Source organism: Panthera pardus, unplaced genomic scaffold, assembly GCF_024362965.1.
Source record: "Panthera pardus isolate Hobbes unplaced genomic scaffold, ASM2436296v1 HiC_scaffold_6, whole genome shotgun sequence".
In the NCBI taxonomy this organism is placed as follows: Eukaryota; Metazoa; Chordata; class Mammalia; order Carnivora; family Felidae; genus Panthera; species Panthera pardus.
In genome coordinates, this window is record NW_026526991.1 from 53291825 (window position 1) to 53313501 (window position 21677).

The window sequence follows — 21677 nt, forward strand, 5'->3', positions numbered from 1 at the left end:
CACCTTCATCTACCACTTGTGTCCTGATGCTGCCCAAACTGGACTGCTTTCCACATCTCATGACTGCCTCCCTCTGGTCACCTCCACGTCCCACCTCTCTGCAGAATGCCAGGGCTCTTCCGTGCAGGCACATGGCAGGGTCAGCCTTCTGACTTTGCTCACACTTTGATGTTCCTCTTCGCCGTATCCCCGAGTCGAACCTGCTCTCCAGGCCCGTGCCTTGGCACGTAGGGTAACGGCTATCCAGGTATTTGTCGGACAGCATGACCAGGAACATGCTGCCTTTCAGTGTTTTGAGAGATCCTGTTGTGAGAAATAGTACATAGGGAGGATTTCTAGTTCTGACATCCCTCTAAGAAATTCCCAGGTCTGTCCCTGGATTAGGGCTGACCTCATCCTTGTGACTCCGCTGGTTTTCTGACCTGCAGTCCTAATGCCATATATGCGCCTCCCTTGCAGAAGGTTGAGAAAAACAGCTCCGGGTGAAACGGGTTGCTGTATGTACTGGCAGGGATCCTGCTGAAGAACCTGCTGTTTGTTTCATCACAGAGTCCTCTTTCCTAGGTACCACAGAGGACTTTCCTGTGCATTTTAGGGAAGGGCCGGGGGTTAGGAGGGATGTTTTTTTCATTTTGGACCCTGAGATGAGTCAACTGACTGGGCTGGTTTTGGTGCTGCTGTTAGGAAGCGTTTGTGACAACTAATGCCAAGAGCCTTCCAGCACGTGTGTTTTCTATTAACTTAATTCCTAGCTTCCTCTGATCTCCCCTAGTTTCATTTTTCACATATATCTATTTTTTATTTCATCTTGTGTCTGTGTGTGTAACCTCTCTTTAAATCCTTTCTAGAACAAGGTAAGGTCTAAATAAATAAGATGTCCTGCAAACGTGTTCATGCTTAATGTGCCCCAAATTAAAGGAATTTTCCCAAACGGTGCCTTTCTCTGGGTCCCCAATTTTGGGGTGCTGCTGCAGCACCCGATTACTTAAACAAGAAACCTAGAATATGGTGACCACGCTTTCTCTCCTCCTGTGTATCAGCAAATCCTGTCAGTAGCCCAGAGCATCTCTGGTAGGCTCAGTAAGGGAGCCTCATGAGGGGTCCTTATGGGGATCGCCACTCCGCTGTACCCAGCCAGTCACTTCCCAAGACGACTAATATGTGGGTGGCCACACCACTTCCCTGTTTAAAGCCCTTCAGGGACTTTCTATCTGCAGAAACGAGTCCAGATTCCAGCCGCCTTTGTCAGCCTGCCTTTACCTTTGTCTCCTGTCACTTCTATCACAAGCCCTGGCAATGCCAGACCATGTAATTATGCACCCCCCGCCCAGATCTAAACCATCCTCTTCCTCTTGTTTTTAAAACATGCTACTGCCTCCCACCTTGTCTGTCCAGCATCACCCTGGGATGTCTTCTAGAAGACTCAAGTTAGGTATCACTGCTTCCTTGGTGTCTTCCCTGCTTCCCCTGTCCTCTCCCAGGCAGAGACCTGTTTCCTGGTGCTTTTCTGTGTGCCAGAGATCCAGGCAGCCCCCTTCTCTGTTGTTTTCACACTGCAGCATAATTGAGCATCTCTTCCGCCCTCTCCTAATAGGCTAGAGCTCATCTGTGGCAGGAATGGAATCTTAGCTTTGTATCCGCTCAAAGCTCTTCCAGAAGCAGGCTCAACTCTACTTAGGCTCTCCAAGAAATTGATTATAAATAGCACTGTTGTTTGAAAAGACCATGACAGCATTGATGCCATTGTGGACTTTAAAGTGTTCTTTAAAGGAGCCTAGGCAAACAGATGCACCTAGTCTGGGGACGACACTACATGGTGGGTGCACAGGGACCTGGGATATGGAGGAGATGGTTAATTGTGGGGAAACGGTCCCTGGCACATGGAGACACCTGATAAACATGGCCTCGGCCCCACTGCCCTGGCTCCCCATCCAGCCTAACCCGAGTTCTGTCACTTCTGATTCCACATTACCTCATGAATATATCGTTTCTCGTGATTTCCATTACCCAACCCTCAGTCAGGACCAGCATATCTCATGCTTAAACTTCACGACAGGCTGTTGTTTCCCTCTTTGAGTTCTGTCCTACACCGATCCACTTTCCTCAGACAACAAGCATGATCTACTTTATAGAAGATACATCCTCTGCTCAAAGCCCATCTGGTCATCTTCACTGCCCCCGGGTCCAGCTTCTCATGTGTGCCCAGTGCACGCCCGCTCTAGGTCCAGCCTCCTGCATGCCCAGTGCACAGCCCGCCTCGGGTCCAGCTCCTCATGCATGCCCAGTGCACACACCCCTCCCCCCGGGTCCAGCTCCTCACGTGTGCCCAGTGCACGCCCACCCTGGAGGTCTAGTGCACACAGTTGCTTCAGTCTGTGCTGCACCCCACTCTGCTCACCCTTGGCTTTCCATGTGGCTCTCTGCTACCAGTCCCTCCAGCCCCACTGTATACCCTCTACCCCCCCACCGGCCTCTCCCTCTGGTGCGCTGCCCCCTTTCCCACACAGACCACTGCCCTTTCCAGGCAGCAGATTGTTCTCTCAGGTTCCCTGTTCCCTGTGCTGGGCATAGGGGAGGCACTCAGGGAGTATTTGTTGAAAGAAAGAAAGAAAACAAGGGAGAGGAGAAGTCTTAGAAGTTCTAATTTGATCAGTGAAAGTGTGGTGTTACTGGGGCTTCCATTATGCTCAAGGTCACATGGGTTTATTTTCAGTCAATTTTTTACGGCTTAAAATTTCAAGCTCCTTTAGAGGCTGAGCCTTCTGTGTGTTGAGAGTGTTGTTGGTGAGTACAGCTACTACCTAAATTGAGGCAGATTTGCTTCACATTGGTGGTTCAGCTCTGTCAAGCATTTGCAGCCATGGTCTCTTCTCGCTAATTTAGGGCATACCTAGATTTCCAGAGCATGGTTTCCCCTCCCGGCAATGTAGGACATAAGCCAGGGGACTTGTGTGTCCCCAGACAGTACCTCTCAACATACTGGCTCTGGAGTAAGTGATGTCTCTGGGTGCACACTCTGTCTTTTCTTCTGGGTCACTCTCATTTGCTCTCATTTCACTATTTTTGTCCCTGGTAATTGTCTGGAGGGAAATTCACCACAGTTCAACATTTTTAATATTACTGGATTTTACAAAGGAGAGAAGAGGGAGGGTGGTCATCACTGGCATGGGGAAGAAAGCCAGTGCAGGCAAAGAAAAGGTCGCGGCTGGAGTAAGGCAGGAATTCAGGACTGGAAAGAATCCTGGCATTTGTTAGAGGGTGGCAGAATGCATCTGTGAGTGTCCCTAAATGTTTCAGAAACAACCAGGAGGTTAGGTGGGAAGTAATGGTCCCCCAAGAGGAGGGTAAAACATAGCATAGGGTGGACCCTGAGGTGGAAGATAAGACGGGTTTCAGACTGGCCAAACCCCTAACCTCCATAGATCTTGGTCTCTTCATCCCGAAAATGAAACCATCAAACTAATAGGATTTTTAAGCTCAAAAAAAAATTTTTTTGTTTATTTATTTATTTTGAGAGAGAGCGAGAGAGTGGCAGGGGGCAGAGAGAGAGAGAGAGAGAGAGAATCCCAGTGTGGAGCCCAGTGCAGGGCTCAAACCCACGAACAGCGAGATCAAGACCTGATCTGAAGTCGGATGCTTAACCGACTGAGCCACTCAGGTTCCCCTAAGCTCAAAAATTTCTGTGAAGAAATGTCATTTACTGCATCTCTGCATGATGCACCTCTAGTAAATGTTGAATGATCTGCAGTAAGTTTTAGCATCGCATTAGTGATTCAACTTTCTGTATTTGACAAGGGTTCTAATTATCCTCTGAGAGAGCAGCCAAGGAGGCAATGAGCTGGGAACTCCCAAGAGATTGTAGCAGTTGACATCGTACTTTTGGCTGCTTTGTCAAGTAGTGAACAGTTAGACTCAGAGCTGAAGAGAAGTCCACTGCTCATGAAGCAGATGGTCTGAAATCCGGGCCCACACGTGAGCGCTTACCCCATGTGGATTCAGTGCTCAGCCCGTGGTGGGTGCTCGAGTGTTTATTGCTATGGTACACCTTGCAGGATGCTTAAGGGTTTTGTATAGCAGAGTCCAGCTGGCATGTGCTTAGAGCATAATCTTCAACCCGAGACTCCGTGCTTACCCCTCAGAATGACTCGAGGTCATTTGGCCATTTAGCACTGTTTACAGGACAAATAATTATTTTAGTCATTCTGGGAAGTGGTCTGGCCACCGTAACCCTTCATGGAGAAGAGAAACCCACTTTGCTGCCAGATAGTTTGTGACCTCTCGTGGGTCAGACACCCTTTTCTTTTCTCCACAGTTTAAAAAAAATCTTTTTAATGTTTGTTTATTTTTGAGAGAGAGAGTGTAAGCAGGGGAGGGGCAGAGAGAGAGGGAGACCCAGAATCTGAAGCAGGCTCCAGGGTCCGAGCTGTCAGCACAGAGCCCGACGCGGGGCTCGAACTCATAGAACACGAGATCATGACCTGAGCCGAAGTCGGACGCTTAACGGACTGAGCCATCCAGTTTGTGGAGACCTCCCATCCACAGTTTAAAGGTATAAATAAAACGTATCCAGCGAGAGAAGAAAGATTGCAGTTGCGTATGTGGAAAGATAAATTCTAAGCTTTGGCAAAGCTTATGTCCTGCTGCTGACGTGGAGAAAACACGGATGTGGTCAAAAGCTGTGTTTGGGTTAACTGTCCCAGTGACTTCTCCCACATTCATTCTCTGATGAACATGCATCGTAGATCATCTTTAAATTCCTTACTCCTTGGAAACTGGTGAAAACAGTTTTAACTACAAATAAACCCATCAGCCGTTTAGCTACAGAAACTCCACACAGGCAGAGACCTCCCTTTGGTGAGAACGCTGTAGGCACAGATGAAATCACGCTCAGATAGCTTTCATCTGTGAGGTTCATGTGAACTCTGATGCCACCAGACCTCAAGGCAAAAATAGATGCTCTTGAAAGACTTTGTAGCTTCCGAGGGTTATTCATGTGGAAACCAAATGAAGATGTTGATTCTCATGAAAGAGCTCTCACGACTACAACGGACGACGCTAACTGATCCCAGCCAAACATGAGAAAGTGTGAACTTTTTCATCTGTGACTGAAGGAATGTGATTGTAATTAGGATATGTTACTTTAGGATTCCAGGCCAGTTTTAAGCACTCAGCTTCACACACCACAGTTAGCCTTTTGAATAGCAAACTCACGTTTCAAATGATAACAAATGGCTCTATTAGTGCTCTCTCTTATTGCTTCTGAATCTCACTCTTAAATTGCACCATGCTGAGGCTGTAAAGGTTTGCTTGGGGAAAGCTTCCATCTGTGTTTCTCCTTTGAGAGGTGGTTGTGAATGGGACCAGCCAATGGGACCAGGGCGATTGTGCTCCAAGAGCCTCTTGTTCTCTGGAGTGTGGGACTTGCTGACTGATGCCAGACAATCAAAATGTAAAGCTGAATAGGGCCATAGAAATTGGGACACAGAAACATGGGATTTGATGGATTGTGTTTCTCCTGAGTGTCTTGTAGAGCGGTCTTGTCGTAGGAAGTGGCTCTCCAACAGGGTTATTATAAGAACAAGCTTACAACTTGAACCTTGACCCGAGAAGAACATTTGAAAATGGTGTATCTATGATGACACATTTCTGGTGGATTTACTCAAGTGTGTTTTTCTTCCAGTGAATTTACCTCTTCCTCAGCTTTTTTTTTTTTTTCCTTCCTGTGAGATCTATGGGAGTGAACTGGTGTATTTTTCTCTCACAGTTCGGAGGAAGAAGTAACAAACCCTAAGTAAGTAGTTTGTGTAGAACTTAAGATTTTTTTTTTTTACTTACGTGAACATTTTTATTTGTTCAACTGTACTAGCCCATAGTATAAATATTTCCTGTACATTGTTGTGTCAAAAATTCAAATGGCACCCCCACTCTTCCATGGAAGCTAAGTGAGTTTCTACTTTTGACATTAACTTTCCTGTTAATGAAAACAGGAAATGATTTATCCATTGAAAATTACACTCCTTATTTTGTTGGTGATCTTCTTCCTCTTTTCCTTTACTCTACCATCCATACTCCGATAATTCAGATTCATAACTGAATCTTAGCAGAGTGCAAGGGAGAGCGGGGATAGTAGTAGGCGTTACGGCTGACACACCCCACATGGTTGGAATGACTCAGTTGCCTACGGATACAAACAGTGCCCATTGGCTGCCGTCAGGCCAGTGGTCTCTCTTCTGGGCCTCACTACTGCTGGGAGTGCTTTTTCTGGTCGCCCACCCTCTCCCCAACCTCATTTTCCAGCTGCACCAATCACAGCATCCAGTGCTCCTTGTGAAATCTAGAAGAAGAGATTTTTCTTCTCTGACCCCTTGGAGATACTCTTTGGCTTTGGCTAAACCTTTGCTGACATCTCAGCTACCTCTCCAGTTAGCTTAACTAGGTCCACCTGGCTCATGGTTAGGAATCCTGGTTTTTCTCTCCCTCTCTTTGCTGCTGTTCCTGGAAGAGATTATTCCACAGCTTTTTAGCTTTTCAGCTCTTCGTGTGCCATCATCTCTCCCCTAGTTCTGTCAGTCAGCTTCTCAAAATCAGTTGCACAAACTCTTCTCATCCGCACCCCCCCCCCCCAACTTTTTCTCTATTTCTCAATAAATACCCTTCAGTGTTGCCAGCTCAGCAGTATTTCTGCACTCCCTGGCCTGGACTTCCTCTTTGTTATGACAACCTTCTCCTTCAGGCATTTATTTTGTATATGTATATGCACGTTTACCTCACGAAACTTTTGTAAAAACAATACTTTCTATTATTACATAAGCAGCATATGTTACTTGTGTACAGTTTTTTGAAATAAAAATAAATAAGATTAAGAAAGGAAAGGCATATTCCTACTGCCTAAGAATGATCATTTACTCTCGTATTTTGTTGGTCCTTCAGATATTAAGAGGTACCTATTGTAGTCCTCCACAAATCTTGTTCAGAATGAACACTCCCGGTTTCCTTCACATATTCTTCAGAGAGCTGGTTTGAACCATTCATCATCCAGGTTTCTGACCCTGGCCCTGTTCATGTGATTTTTTTTCCCTTTTCACACATGGTACCACTCAGAACTGAACTGATCCATGCAGTGTAGAGGTGTTAGCTTTGCCCTATAAAGACCACATCTTTAAGCCCACTCTGACTTTCCTGACCACCGCCTCCCCGCCCCCCCCCCCCCCCCCCCCCCCCCAGTCACAGTGACTGTCTAATGCACTGAAACTCATTACAATTTGCGGCCATTTCAACCATTTTTCACATGCTTACTTTTACTTAGATTAATTCCTATTCTTCATTGTCCATCAAAAGATAGTGAAAGATTGTGTTGGTTTCTGAAGTCCAAATTGATACTCTGTGTGCACTATTTCTTTTACTTGGACCAAAAAAGGGTTGGGGGGAAGGTTGGAAATGACATGCTTTACTCTCTGAGAGGATCTGGGCAGACCACCAAGGACCAGGGCTTTCCTTTATTAGCCCTCACATGCCTTTTCTTTATTGGCCTGCTCTAGAATCTTACTCCAGATTGATACCAAGCCCCTCCTCCTCAGCTGACCGAATCCATCGTCTCATTGAAACTCGGATCTGACTTCCTATCTTTAATCTTCGGGCACATGTCTTCCCTGCAGTTCCTCCCCAATCCCTGACAGAACTGTGACAGCTTCATTTTTGAGGAGTTCAGGGCCCTGAGATATAAATCTGTTGAAGCCAGAGGACTTGATCCCATTTATTGTGGTAGAACCCTCTTCTGAAATGGTTTCCTCTATCTTGGGCTTTAGTTTTTTGTGGGGTTTTTTTGGTTTGTTTGTTTGTTTGTTTTACTCAAGGCTGTTTCCCCTTTCTTAGTCTAACAGATAAAATAACAATAACATAGTATGCCTTTTGCTGTCTGTCAGCGTCCCACCTTTGCTCTCAGGCAGCCGATTAGTCTCTTCCTCAGTCACCTCTATTTTTCAAATAAAACTAAAGCAGGCCAGTTCTGTTGTCTTCACCACATTCCATAAGCATAAATCAATTTTGGGTTTTAGTTTTGTGAACATTTTTGATAGGCTGGTCGTACTGTCCACCCTTGGGCTTCCCATCAGAAGTAATGGGATCTTAACTCCATACTGAGGTCTGAGTGTTTGCAAAAGGGCAAAAACATAAAGTCCAAAATATGTGTCTTCACCTGTAAATGTCAGAGAGATTTCCTATCTGTGCAATGAGAGCCATTTGGGAAGCTGGCCAGGGGCAACACCATTCTGCAGAGGTGAGTTAATGTTCAATCTGGTTTTTGTGGAAGGTCCGGGGAGGAATAAGAAGCTGCATGGCCAAGGCCTGGAAACTCTTAATTACCAGGATCTAGTCTGGATTTACTATTCTCAAAAAAGATGACTAAAGAAATCTATGGATAGAGGAGCACGTTTTATAAGTAACGAATGTTGGCCTTCGATCACACTGCAGTCCCTTCCTGAGCCCTGCTGGAACATGTTGAAGTCTTCTTTTGTTTAAGCTAGAGTCAGGTGCATGGCTTAGGACCAGAACAGCCTGTGTGCCTCTTTCCCCCTAATCCTGGTGATGAGAGAAAGTCATTCCAGAGAGGCAGCAAATACAGAAATAAAATGAGAACCAGAACAAGAAAGCCCTCAAGCTTCCAGTCAGAACCACCAGTTGAAGTCAGAGTAGCAGGAACACGCCCCGGGTTTTCTCACTGGGCAAACTATTTAGAGAAGAGCCAGAATGGAGAAGGGCAAAGAGTGGGGAGGGAGAGAGAGCTTAGCTTTCTTCAAAGGCAGCCTCCACCCCAGTCTCTACCCCTTTTACTCCTGCAGGACTGTGAATGAAGCGCATCACAGAAAAGAAAATGGAGTCAGTCAGAGAGAGAGATGCATGGTGTGGCTTTTTCCCCAGAGAGAGCAGCCCTAGACAATTACCTGACAAGCCTTCTGGGAGTAGGACGTGAGGCCACCAGTAGTGAAGCCTACTGTGTCCCTAGGCTGCAGCTCAGTCAAGTGCATCTGTCCCTGAGTCTAACCCACACCTGATAGAAAAGTGAGGAGATGTTAAGAGCTGTTCCTCTCCTAGTCACATTTGGGACTATTGTACAGATAGATATCTACTCTTGGAGAACAACAACCCATATTAGTATATTAAAGGCTCAGAAAAGCCCTGGGGCAGAGAAAAGTGTTTCCCAGACTCTCTGAGCATGAATTTTTTTCTTTGGCGGGGGGGGGGGGGGTGGTTTTCTATTACCACTCAGAAGAGTATTCTGTGGAGAACACTATAGAGGGCAACTTCAATTTATTGACTTACACTGTGAAGAGTTCACCAGGTAAATGAAAGAATATACCTATCTATCTTTCTTTCTTTCTTTCTTTCTTTCTTTCTTTCTTTCTTTCTTTCTTTCTTTCTTTCTTTTCTTTCTTTCTTTCTTTCTTTCTTAGTGTTTATTTATTTTGAGAGAGAGACGAGTGTGAGTGGGGGGAGGAGCAGAGAAAGCAGGAGACACAGAATCCAAAGTAGGCTCCAGGCTCTGAGCCATCAGGACACAGCCCGACATGGGGCTCAAAATCACGAGCTGTGAGATCATGACCTGAGCCGAAGTGAGACGCTTAACCTACTGAGCCACCCAGGCGCTCCGTTAGACCCATCTTTCTAGATTTTCACTTCATATTTATACCCACCTTTTCTATATACATTTCCTGGAACACTTGTTTCAATTCCCTAGTTTTGACTACCATGTAAACCTGACTATTCTCAAGTCTGTTTTTCTAGCACTGACCTCATTCTTGAGCAGCACACCCACATTTCCAGCTGTGTGCTCCCTAGTCCTTCTACTTGGACATTAGGCACATGTCCCAAATTCAACTTACAGAATCAAAATGCAGTATTGTCTTCACCAGATTGGCGTCTCTTCTGTCTCCCTGCCATTAATAACATTGTCACCCTCCAGTGACCAACTTGGGAATGTCAGGGGATTCCCAGACCTTTCATTTCCTTTACCTGGGAGAATATATTTAAAAAATTATGTGCATATAAAAAATACAGATAGAATAAAAATTTTTAATGTATTTTCTAAGACTTCTATCATTCCCACAGATATAGTCCAGACTCTTATTTTTAGTTTACACAGTTGTAGTAGCCTCAGGTAAATTATAGGTTAAGAAGAATTTTTGTAAGAAGAGGGAATTTGGCATGGGAACCTTTTATATATCTTAGTCAAGATAAAATCTTATATTACACATATGCTTAGAAGAATATTAAGGAGATTATGGCATTAATATTAATGAAGAGGGTGGAGTTTTAAAGCTAGTGATGAAGAGAAACAGGAATGCACCAATATCATGCTGTCAATCTCTCTTCTTTTCTATGGAATTCTGAAATATTCTATGGAATATCTGAACACGTGACTGAAATGCCCATGGGAAATCATACCATTTTATTACAAGAGCCTAAGTGAGGCCACTGAGTATAATTTATTTTTTCATTTATACAGTTCCTTAGGGTCACAATTATGGACAGTTATTGTACAAAATAACAAAGTTCTAAGTAACTGTTTTAATTTGACTTTCGAATATGTGAGTTTCCTTTAATGATTCAATCAGCATCATTATTTAATTCATCTAATCTGAAGAAAGTGGTACTGCCCCATTTTTCACATGGGAAAAATCAAGTCTCGGAGTGGCTGATTTTCCTAGCATAGCGAGTTCATAGCTTGAACTAGACTTTGGACTCCAAGCCCTGATTGCTTTCCACTACTTCCACTGGCTCCCCAAACCAACCTGACGGTTATGTTCAGTAAATGAGAGATGGGCTTCCCAAGCCTTTGTTGTGTGAGGAACTGACATGGGGTAACTATGAGAAGGTAGACCAGAGAGGCCTTACAGGGAAGGCATCTAGCCTCTTGTCTTATCCATGGGCCACAAGTAAGCCCACCTGCCCCATGAGGTGAAGTCATGCAGCTTAGTTTGAACAGGGGCCATGGTCATGAGGATGCTCTGTTCACTTATACTGTACAGGTTGCAAGACCTTCTTACACAGTCTAGAGTGAATTGTTCATGCATCTGACTTTGCCCTCACAGAGTAGATGTAGTTCTTGATTTCTAGCACCGTAAAGAAAAACAGTGAAGGATGCCTCCAGACTCTTGGCAGACAAATATAGACAAACCCCCCTCATGTCATTTTGAATTCCAGGGATGGAAACCTACGAGCTTCGATCAATCCATAATGTGAAGATCTGAAAACTCTTCTCCCATTTGCAACCATAGAATCTTACTGATTTGATTTAAATAGAATTTCCTCTTGTTTGCTTTAGTCTGAGCATGAAGAACTGGTCACCCACCATTCTTTGAATAAAACCATTTCAAATTGCGTGAAGGAGAGTATGATCAAATCGTTTCTCATTCTTTCCTTCAGGCTACAATGCCACAGTTGCTTTAATGTCCTTCAGAGCATCTATTTTCCACCCCATGAACTGTTTTTATTTCTCTTTTTGGGATTCTGTTCCGTTGCTCCATTGCATTGCCTTCTTAAAGTGAAGAGGTCGGAATTGGACACAACTGTAACCTGGGTGTGACTGATGCAGAGCATTAGTAAAGAAGAGATGGCCTCCCAGACCCCGTGTGTCCTACCTGCCTTGGCACACAAACAGTGAGCTACTGTAGTCATCATTTATTATTTTGTTAAGTGGGGGGGGGGGGGGGATCCATCATACTCCAAAAATGACTACAGTAGAGAAAAAAATAAATGTCTTTGGTGGCCTCCCCCAGTCTGGCTACTTGCTATGGGGAGAAAAATGTGCTTGCTTTGGAGCTCGAGAAATGTTTGTTCACATTTGTGCTGGGGGGGGGGGGGGGGCTGTGCATTGCTGTGGATTATAGGTATTGACCCTGCACTTGAGAAGAACAGAATATATGTTTTGTTTTATATATAAATATATATCCTCTGAGGTAAATGGAAAATGAACCATTGAGTGTTGAGTGTGTGCACTGAAATCCAAGCATACAGGCAAAACTTTCCAGCAGAGTACTTTAAAACTGTGTAAAATGAGAAATGACTGTGGGATTTTTCAGAAATAAATTTAGTTTGAACTCTGCGGTACTTGAAGAATTTTAAAACCCACCATTGGCAATGTAAAATGGCGCAGCCACTTTGGGAAACCAAGTGGCGGTTACTCAAAAGATTAAACATAGACTTACCATGTTACTCAGCAGTTCCACTCCCAGGCATGTAGCCAAGAGAATTAAGAACATAATTGCACAAAAACTTGTAAATGAGTGTTCATAGCAGTGTTAATCACAATAATCAAGGAGTGGAAACAACTCAAATGTCCCATCAACTGATGAATGAATACACAAAATGTAGTATATCTATACAGTGGAATATTCATTTAGCCATAAGGATAAAGTACTGATGCATGCTGTAACAAGGGTAAACCTTGAAAACCTTATGTTAAGTGGAAGAAACCAGGCAAAAGGCTGTATATTACACGATCTCCTTTATACAATATCATTGGCAAATGATATCAGAATTCTCAAATCCATAGAAACAAAGGAGATTAGTGGTTTCCAGGGCCTGAGAGTATGTGGAGGAGAGGGGTGTGACTGCTAATGGGTACCAGTAGGGTGAGGATTTTTTTTCTGATGTGATGAGAATGTTCCAGGAGTAGGTAGTAGTGATGGTTGAACAACCTTGTGAATGTACTCAAAACCACTGAATGGCACACTTTAAAAGGATGCATTTTATGGAATGTGGATCATAGGTTGTTTTTTTTTTAAGTAGAACAAAGAACCCCACTGTTAATTTATAGATGGAACCCTGGTCATTTTTTTTTTTTCAGAAATAATAAACACCTCAATAAGTTTTCTTTAATGACTATGAGGCTTTTACTTTGTCTGGAAAATGTTGTTCTTGTGCATTGGATTTCATGAAGGTTGCTGGTAAAGCAAGATGTTTGTAGAAAGTGGCAGGATTATGACATTGAGAAATTATTATATAGACTGGGCTAGCTGTGAGAAAAACAAGGAACATCTGATTCAGTTACTGCTCTACGAATGGTCCCTTATTTTTTGCTGCTACTTAAAGATTGGGAAGTTTTTTCTCCCGGCCATTTTTGGTGACTATTTTTGCTGAGAAACTTAACTGCGTACTTGGGGTTCTGTTAAATGAATCATCGTGTTTGCAAACTTTTTCTTTAGTATCCATTCTGAAAATGGAATAACTAGAAACACACCCAAACTAATTCTAGGCTCCTGGGATTATTTTTTCCCTTCAGCTATTTCCTGACACCTCTAATTAGCCTCGACAGCCTGCCTGTCCTCTGCCGGTGGTAACCCCAGCTTGTTCCGTCAGCTGCCCTGCTTTCTTTTCCATTGACACATTTCTGATATTTTTGAAGGAGACACTCCTGCATCCGAACAGAACTCACAAGGTCTGATGCTTCTTGACAAAATGGATGCCTCCTCCCTGTACTTGGGAATTGATATACACTGTCAAAAAGGGTTTTCCAAATGGTTTCTCTTTGTCACCTTGTATCCGATTTTCTCCTCCATTCTGGAAATGTGCAGTTTAATGTTGCGTTTCGAATCACTTTCAGCTGAAAAAGTGTGTAATGGAATCAGGGCATCCCATGAATACTCTTAACGGTGTCGAAGGTGCCTTTTGTTTGCGGCCCTGCGTTCCAAGGGGACGGGTGACAACAATGAAATGACATTGGGGGGCTTCCTGTCCTTTATGATTTAAGAGCTGCACCAAGGGTGACTTTTCCCATCCCGGCACTTCTGGCTTGGTTTATATTTATTCGAATGTAAATTGTGGCGGTGGCCCCCTCCTGAGAAGAGAAGCAGTAACTGGAACAGTTGTCCCTCTTTCTCTCCCCCACCTACCTCAGACTTATTTTAAGAATCGTTTAAATTTAGACTTGAAAGGTGCCTGGGAAATGAGCTGGGCCCCTCTCTTCTTTTTCAAGGCAGGGACACGGAGGCCCGGAGCTAAAGACAAGCTCAAGGCGGGGCTGGCCCCTCCAAATGCTCATCCCCAGGCCACTTCCTCTTCTGCCGTGCCACGCAGCCTCACCGCTGCTGATGGTGCGCGTGTCCGTGCCCTTCTCCGATGCCACGGGCTTTCTGAGCTGGGGGAGGGTTCAGCAATTAGCCATCGCCCCACGGTGTGTGTCGTTTCGTGCTTTCACTTTCACGTTATCCCCTCCTGGGTCAACTGTCAGAACTTACAACCCCCTAGAAAGGGTAGATCGTGCAGGACCTTCCTCCTGCCTATTTGTGTGTCCTACATTTACACGTATTTAATGGGTTCCATGCTGCACGGCTGGCTGACCTCTTAACAAGGAGAGACTGGAATGAAGTTCTGGGCCGTCAGCGCCCTTTCAGACGTGAGCTTCCAATCACTTCCTTTGCTGGCCCACGATTTCCATGCCTCAGAGAGAAGAAATCAAGGGGTGGTAAAATGAAGCAACGTCGTTTCAATTCTGACTTCAGGAGTGAGCTTGATCCCTAACTTTTGTTTTGCTTGGAACACTTTTTATATCTCTTATTCCAAGGAAACTAGGCTGCTGGACACCGTCACCTGATTTTTTAAATGCAGCAGCCTGGCAATTTTGTATTTCTTTTCCATTTCTGCTCTATAGGGTGTACCAGTGTTAAACTTAGAGGTGTGCGTGCGTGCTTACATATGTGTGTGTGCACGTGCGTGTATACACATACATATAGTCTATATTGATAAGTATAAGTCTGTATCCATTTTTTCTTTCTCTTTGTGCCACTTGGATAAGGCCTTCTATTGAAGCTGAAAATTCTATACCACATCTGATGTGGCACCTCTTTGCAAAATCATTTAACTGTGAATTTGGGGATTTTCTTTGGTTTTAAGGCCAAAGGTTTTACCTTGAAGGGGGGTGCAGAAGGGCTGAGAGGTAATCTGTTCTGGAATGTGCCTGTCTGAGCACGGGCTTGTAAGGTTTCCCCAGGGTTACAGAAGGGGAGTTTCCCCAGGGTTACAGAAGGGGAGTGCTACAAAAGTTTTCCTGCGTTTGCCCTGTGATTCTCCAGACCGTCATCTTCTTCTGAAAACAATGTACATAATAAAGACATTTGGGGGCTTAACCAGTTCTTACTTTTCATAACACAGTGTAGCCACTGGCTTCTCAGTTAGTGGCTCCCAACACAGCTACAGGATGCTTCTGCACTCATGCCTGAGCTCTGACTAATGACCTCTGATGTGTGATTGGGTCACCGGGTGGGATTCTATGGACTAGGGCTTGGGGCACACAGGGTTCACGAAGATTGGTCGTGGTACAAAAACGACTCTGCATTTAGTAGGACTTCAGGACTTCTGTGAATATGTGGCCAAATCTAGGCAAATAAATTCCTCTTCACAAAAGGAACATACATTTCCTGCAGCAGTCAAATAACAAAAAGATAATTGAAGAAAAGTTAATGCTCCTACTTACGTGCCTTTCTCCCTGTTCAATCAAATGTACTTTTATACTGTCAAGCAGCCAGCTGTCAAGGTGGTCCAATTAGGGCAATGAGCCAAACTGAAGGCAGCAGTCAACCTTTATTCACTTACTGTGATCCTACAGGCAAGACGCAAAGAAAAAGAAGTGCCAGCTCCCCCGTGTTCCATTTTCCTCACTGAAGGGCATCTGGGCAGGCGAGGGTCAGTTGACATGGAGCACAGACAGGAGGGAATATTCTCACTGCTGAGGAGCTCTGGACAAAAGGCCTCTGCGTTTTAAACCAGGGGTTCGTGGTGTGGGGGATGGAGAAGGGGAAGGATTCCGAGTGGAAAAGTACCGAGTCACAATGGAGACAGGTGCCGGGGCCAGGACTCCTCCTGCCGAGCTGCCCAGGCTGGGAATGCGGATTTGCTCATAAACGTGGCCAGTGGGGAGGGTGGAGAGGAGAGCCCTTACCTGCAGCTCCCGTGGGTACTGTAGTGCCGTGGCTGTGTACCGGGTCCAGTGCGGTACCTGCCTGGTACCCCCTTCGTAATCGCCCACAGCGGAGCCTAGAGGAGCTCACCGGGTTCGGGCCTGGGATCAGAATCCTCATGTATGGGGTGTCTGTATGGAGGTTTTGTTTTTACAAAAATGGGGTTATACCACATACTACTCTGCAACTTGATTTTCTCAACTAACAATACATCAGGGGTACCTCCGGGTCACAAAACATACTGAACTTTTTTATTTTTTTAATGACTGTGTAATATCTTACTGGTTATAAATGAAACTCTTCAGTATTTCCCCTTTTGATAGACATTGAGACTATTTCCAGTCTTTGCCACAACAAATAATGTCAAGTGTGAATTTTTGTCCACGTATCTTATGGACAGAATCTTCTATTTTTTTAGAATATAGTCCCCAAAGTAGGATGACTGAACCATTGGCTACATCATTATAATAGTTTTAAAAGGTATAGCAATTGTGCTCGCTTCGGCAGCACATATACTAAAAGGTATAGCAGTTTACGTTCCCCTTAATTATGAGAATGGCCTTTTCCTCTTGCCCTGAACTATTACACATTCTTAATTTTTCAACAAACATTTGCCAATCCAATGAGCAAAAGTTATATGTTATTTTTACTTTAATTTGCATTTTCCTGGATGAGTGAGATTGAGCATCTTTTCACGTGTTTATTGAACATTTGCATTTTCCCTTCTGTCAGTTGCTTCATCATATCTTTTACCCATTTTTTTTTTCCCCTTTGCTTGTTTGTCAAATGCCCCTGGAGATTGTCAATCCTGCTTGGAGGTGGGATTTAACATGAGTTGGTGTGATCCCTGTAAGAAAAGTTGTAAAATTGAGTGGATTTTTGAAATGAGCGCCTCGTTTGACCCCTTATTTTTCTTTTCATCAGTTAACAATTTGACTAACTTGAGGGACAAAAGGTAGGTCTTTTGGACTCCAAACTGTGACATTAGAGGATGGAAGCAGCAAAGTTTTCAAGAAATTGCTTTCTGAACTCAAAATTCTCACCAGCAATAAATTACGTTTATTCTCTCCTGTGGCTTATGTTTGCGGAGGGTGCGAAAACATTTAAAAAAACTATTAATGTCTTTGCTTTACCTCCTCTCCTCCCGTCCCCTTGCAGTTGGGTCCGAAGAACACGTTAGACCTTACCATTCACCATGTTACAAGTAATTTCCATCTATGCTACGGATAAGAAATGAAAGCATGTAAATTTCAGTTTCAGTCTCTGTGAATGAAAGGCTAACCTTAACTTTGGGTAATATGCTTAGAACCCACCACCCCCCAACTCTTATGGTATGGGGATACCAGGTAGGAAGTGGTTGCCAGTTGGTTAAATTACCCCAGCCCCTAGGAGCTTCCTCACTTAATCTCTGGCCAATCTCTGAGTAAGTAAATGGAATGTCATTCAAAATCTGACCGTAGTCTTATCTAGAGGTCCAGATCTGAGGGCCCAGAATAAAGGCCAGGGCATATGCCTAAATCTCCTTGATTCTTATTATTGCCACAGCTTTTTTCTGTTTGTTCTAAATAATTTTCCTTAGGAAAAACAGCTCGTAAAATACTGAAGTAGAAGATTGAAAGTTTACAAGGATCCTCTGATGACAGAATGTGGCTTTAAAGCATTAATCTAGTTTATTGGTTGTTTAGTGCAAGATTTGTCAGCCTTCACATGCACTCTGTTCCCTTTGAAACCCATTCCCTCTCGCTGCCCTACTCCAGATTGGAGACCAGCACTCTGACACATTGATCCCAAGATCAGAGGGATGAAAGAGAGAAAGATCAAAAGGAAGCCAGGAAGCATAGGAAGAGGCATCATAGTTTAGGGACTGGAAAGTCTGACTGCCAAACATGCTGTCATCTTTAATCCATGGGTGTCTCATGAAGGAAGAACTTGGTAGTTCAAACAGAAATGAAGAATGCTCTGTACATAGATGGATTTGGATATAAAGATCTATTTAAGAAAGTAATTAGCTAGGGTGAGCTAACATTGGAATGAACATTGTTCAGCCGTGAACATTGGAATTGAATGCTCATCCTCCCTGTGTGTGAATTTGAAATTAAAAAAATAGAGTAAACATAGTGGTGGCCAGTGCCTTTGCTGTGTTCTCTTTCCCTGCCCACTAAGCCCAAGGGTCCTGCCTAGTTTGCCTTAATCTTTCAAGTCACTTTTTTAGTGGTGACTCAGCCAGAATGACACCCTTTTATGTCCATTGTCTTTTTGTAATAACCAGTGAAAAGGCATATGGATTCTTGATGGTCCAGACTCTATACAATTAGACAATTACAGATAATGTTGTTACCAAGAAAAATTTTGAGGCCTTTGCTATGGATAGTTTTTTCATCCACCCAAGTGTAATTCACTCTCTCTCTTTTTTTTTTTAAAGTTCTTTCTTTCTTTCTTTCTTTCTTTCTTTCTTTCTTTCTTTCTTTCTTTCTTTCTCTCTTTCTCTCTTTCTCTCTTTCTCTCTTTCTCTCTCTCTCTCTCTCTTTCTTTCTTTCTTTCTTTCTTTCTTTCTTTCTTTCTTTCTTTCTTTCTTTCTTTCTTTCTTCATTTTGAGAGAGAAAGTGCACGAGTCGAGGAGGACCAGAGAGAGACGGAGAGAGTCCCAAGCAGACTCCCCACTGTCCACACAGAACCTAATGCGGGGCTCAATCTCACAAACCATGAGCTAGATCATGACCTCAGCCAAAATCAAGAGTCAGAGGCTTAACTGACTGAGCCACCAGATTCCCCCCTTTTACTCATTATCTTTTATGTCCCTCCCAGATAGCCAACTTTCCTAGTCAGAGCCTGGAAGCTGGAATTCAGGGACCATGTAGAAAAAGGGAAGAGAAAGAGTTAAGATTAGCTTTAAGCAAAATTTTGAAATAGAAGTTTGCCTTTGGAATTTATTGCCTAATGACTTTCGCTCTCATCACCCCAGATCTCAAGGTCCTTCTTGCTAGTTTGAGATTAGGCCCTAAACTAGACCTTCCTTTCAAGCTCTCCAAGTCTCTCCATCCTCATTCAAAACCCTTATTCCTTTATTCTGGAAGTTAGTCTTAACTGATACATTAGGACAAAGACCATTTGAATAAACACACTGATTTGTGAATGCTGGATATCACCTTCCTTGGGAGGGGAGAATTGCATTTTACAAGTGACAACAGATTTATAAGAAGGAACTTTTAATATTTCCTATTTTTGACATCATAATAAAGAAAGTGATGATACAAATATTACATCTTTTTCCCAGTCAGCTCCCCTAACATTTTCCATCTTCTCATAGTTTCCACTAGTTTTAGACCCATTAATCCTCGAAAGCCCCCATGATTTTTGTTATCACCCTCTCCCTTACCTGCCCTCCCAGTCTCCATGACAGCAACAACTGGGCACAGGTGGGTGAGGGGTTGGGGGAGAGCTGCAGCCATTTATTGGGATCGCTTCAGTGTTGGAGACTAACTTTATATATATATATAAATATATATATACTAAATTATATATATATATAATTATATATATATAAAATATATATATACTAAATTATATATATATATAAATATATATATACTAAAAAATATATATAAATATATATATATTTTTTTTTAGTGTTTATTTTTGATAGAGAGTGCAAGCAGGGGAGGGACAGAGAGAGGAGGGGACAGAGCATTGGAAGTGTGCTTTCAGCACAGAGCCCAATTGCAGGGCTTGAACTCATGAACTGTGAGATCATGACCTGAGCCAAAGTAAGATGCTTAACCAACTGAGCCACCTGGGTGCCCTTGGAGACTATGTTTATGGTGGGAGGGAGGGGTGCCTGGGGCCTCTTGGCACAAAGAGTGCAGCTGACCCTAGAGTCCATGAGGCATCCACCCAGAGTTGAGCTCATCAAAGGCACTTCCCGTGCTTGTGGCTCTTTACAGAGAAGTGTGTTCAGTCTCCAAGTCTCCGGCTCCCTGGTACTTGGAGCTGTTGGAGCTGTTGAGTTCATATCAAATGCAATTTCCAAGCCACTTCAACCAATTGATCGCTAGAAAGTGGCTGTTCGGAACCACTTTGGAATAAGATCTAGGAACAGGAAGCTCCATCTGGAATAGGCCTAGGAAAGGTTGCTCCATGGTTATCCATGCTATAGCCTCTTCCACAGATAGCTCCCTTAGGGATCTCTGTTCTCTCACATTCTTGAGTCAGCAGTAGCTCTTGGGGCAAATTTTTGGAAGCATGTGAATTTCCTAAGCTTCAGGATGAGATGAGTGTTTTCTTCCTGGATCCAGGATACTACCTAGAAACTCATGAGTCTCAGTCAGGTGTTCTCAGATTTTAATGTGCCTATGAATCACAATGAAGATTCTGATAAGCAAGTCTGGGGTGGAACCTGGGAGTCTGCATTTCTAATAAGCTTCCTGGTGAGGCCCGTGCTTCTGGCCCACTGACACTTGGCGTAACACAGACCTGGAGCTATACTATCTACTCCATGAAACACTAGCCACTTTGTGACTACCTGAACTTAAAGATAAGTTAATTAAAAATTAGGTAAAATTAAATGTAATTTAATTAATTTAAATGTAATTTAGATGCTCATTGCCCCTATGTGGCTAGTGGCTGCCATGTTGGAGTGCACAGATTAAAATATATCCATTGTCACAGAAAGTTCTATTGGAGAGCACTGGTCTAGAGGAAGCGTCAATTTACATCATTCATCCACTTGTTCACTGAGTGTGTGTACCATGTGCCAAGTAGGAAGGTTGGTGCTGGGCGTTAAGACATGGTTCCAGCCAGCAGAGAAAGTAAACGTAGCCATATGTTTACTTTGGTGAGGGATCCAGAGTTGAGCATTTCTGCTACACCTAGAGATTTGAGTTTTCTCGAAAAGAGAGTTGCCATGCAGCTTGTTAGAAAAAGTGTCCCTTGGGCATTTCGTCGGTCTTCGAAACCAAGCTCCGGAGTTATAAAATTGAGGTACTTACGAGATTGGCTACTGACAATGCGTATTTCTCTTAACCGTTTTAGGGCCATAATCATCAGAAATGGAGAAATCATCCCCATGTCTTCAGAGTTTACCCCTGAGACTGAGCGCCAGCGACTCCAGTACCTGGTAAGAGTCACGTAGGTTTGGCGGAGCGCCGCGGCATCAGGGATGGTGTCGACGCTGTGGTGGGGGAACATGATGCTGTTGACATGGGAGCAGGCCCACGAGAGTTGGATGACATATGGTATTAACTCCCCCCACGCACCTTCCGATCACACATCCTGGCAACTCGTGTGACGACACACTCCACCTCCGTGAATTTATTATTGTGGCTGTTTCTCTCCCATCTGTAGCCAATGGAAGACATGATGTGCTCTGTTTTGTTTAACGGTTTGGGATGTGCAATACGAAATGGGGTGTTGAATCACACAGATACCTTTCTTCCTTGGCCTGCTGCTCACTTTAACTCAAAATGGGGGCTCCGTGCTGGGGAGGAGGGCAGCCCCAGATCCTGCTGACACCCCACCACTTGACGCACGGTTAGGAAGTCTCAGAGGCCCTTTGGGAAAGCATGCAGGCGTCTGAAAGCCTGTTTCTATCCTGAAAATAAGCTCCCAGTTTAAATCTCCCTCTTCGGAGTGAAATTACGAGTGGGCTAGAGGAAGGTGTTTGGGTTTTTCAGATCTTGAGCATTTTTGCTTCACCTAGAGATTTGAGTTTTCTGGAAAAGAGAACAG

The 21677-nt window shown here is 43.8% G+C and overlaps 1 protein-coding gene across 3 annotated transcripts in view; it reads left to right on the forward strand.

Moving 5' to 3' along the window:
* The window catches only part of PPM1H (protein phosphatase, Mg2+/Mn2+ dependent 1H), a 259081-nt gene that overhangs the window by 151279 nt on the left and 86125 nt on the right, over positions 1-21677 (forward strand). For all 3 annotated transcript variants that reach the window (XM_053895781.1, XM_053895780.1, XM_053895779.1), the window contains exon 5: positions 20982-21066. In XM_053895781.1, the coding sequence (XP_053751756.1) occupies positions 20982-21066 (85 nt within the window). The remainder of the gene's footprint in view (positions 1-20981; positions 21067-21677) is intronic.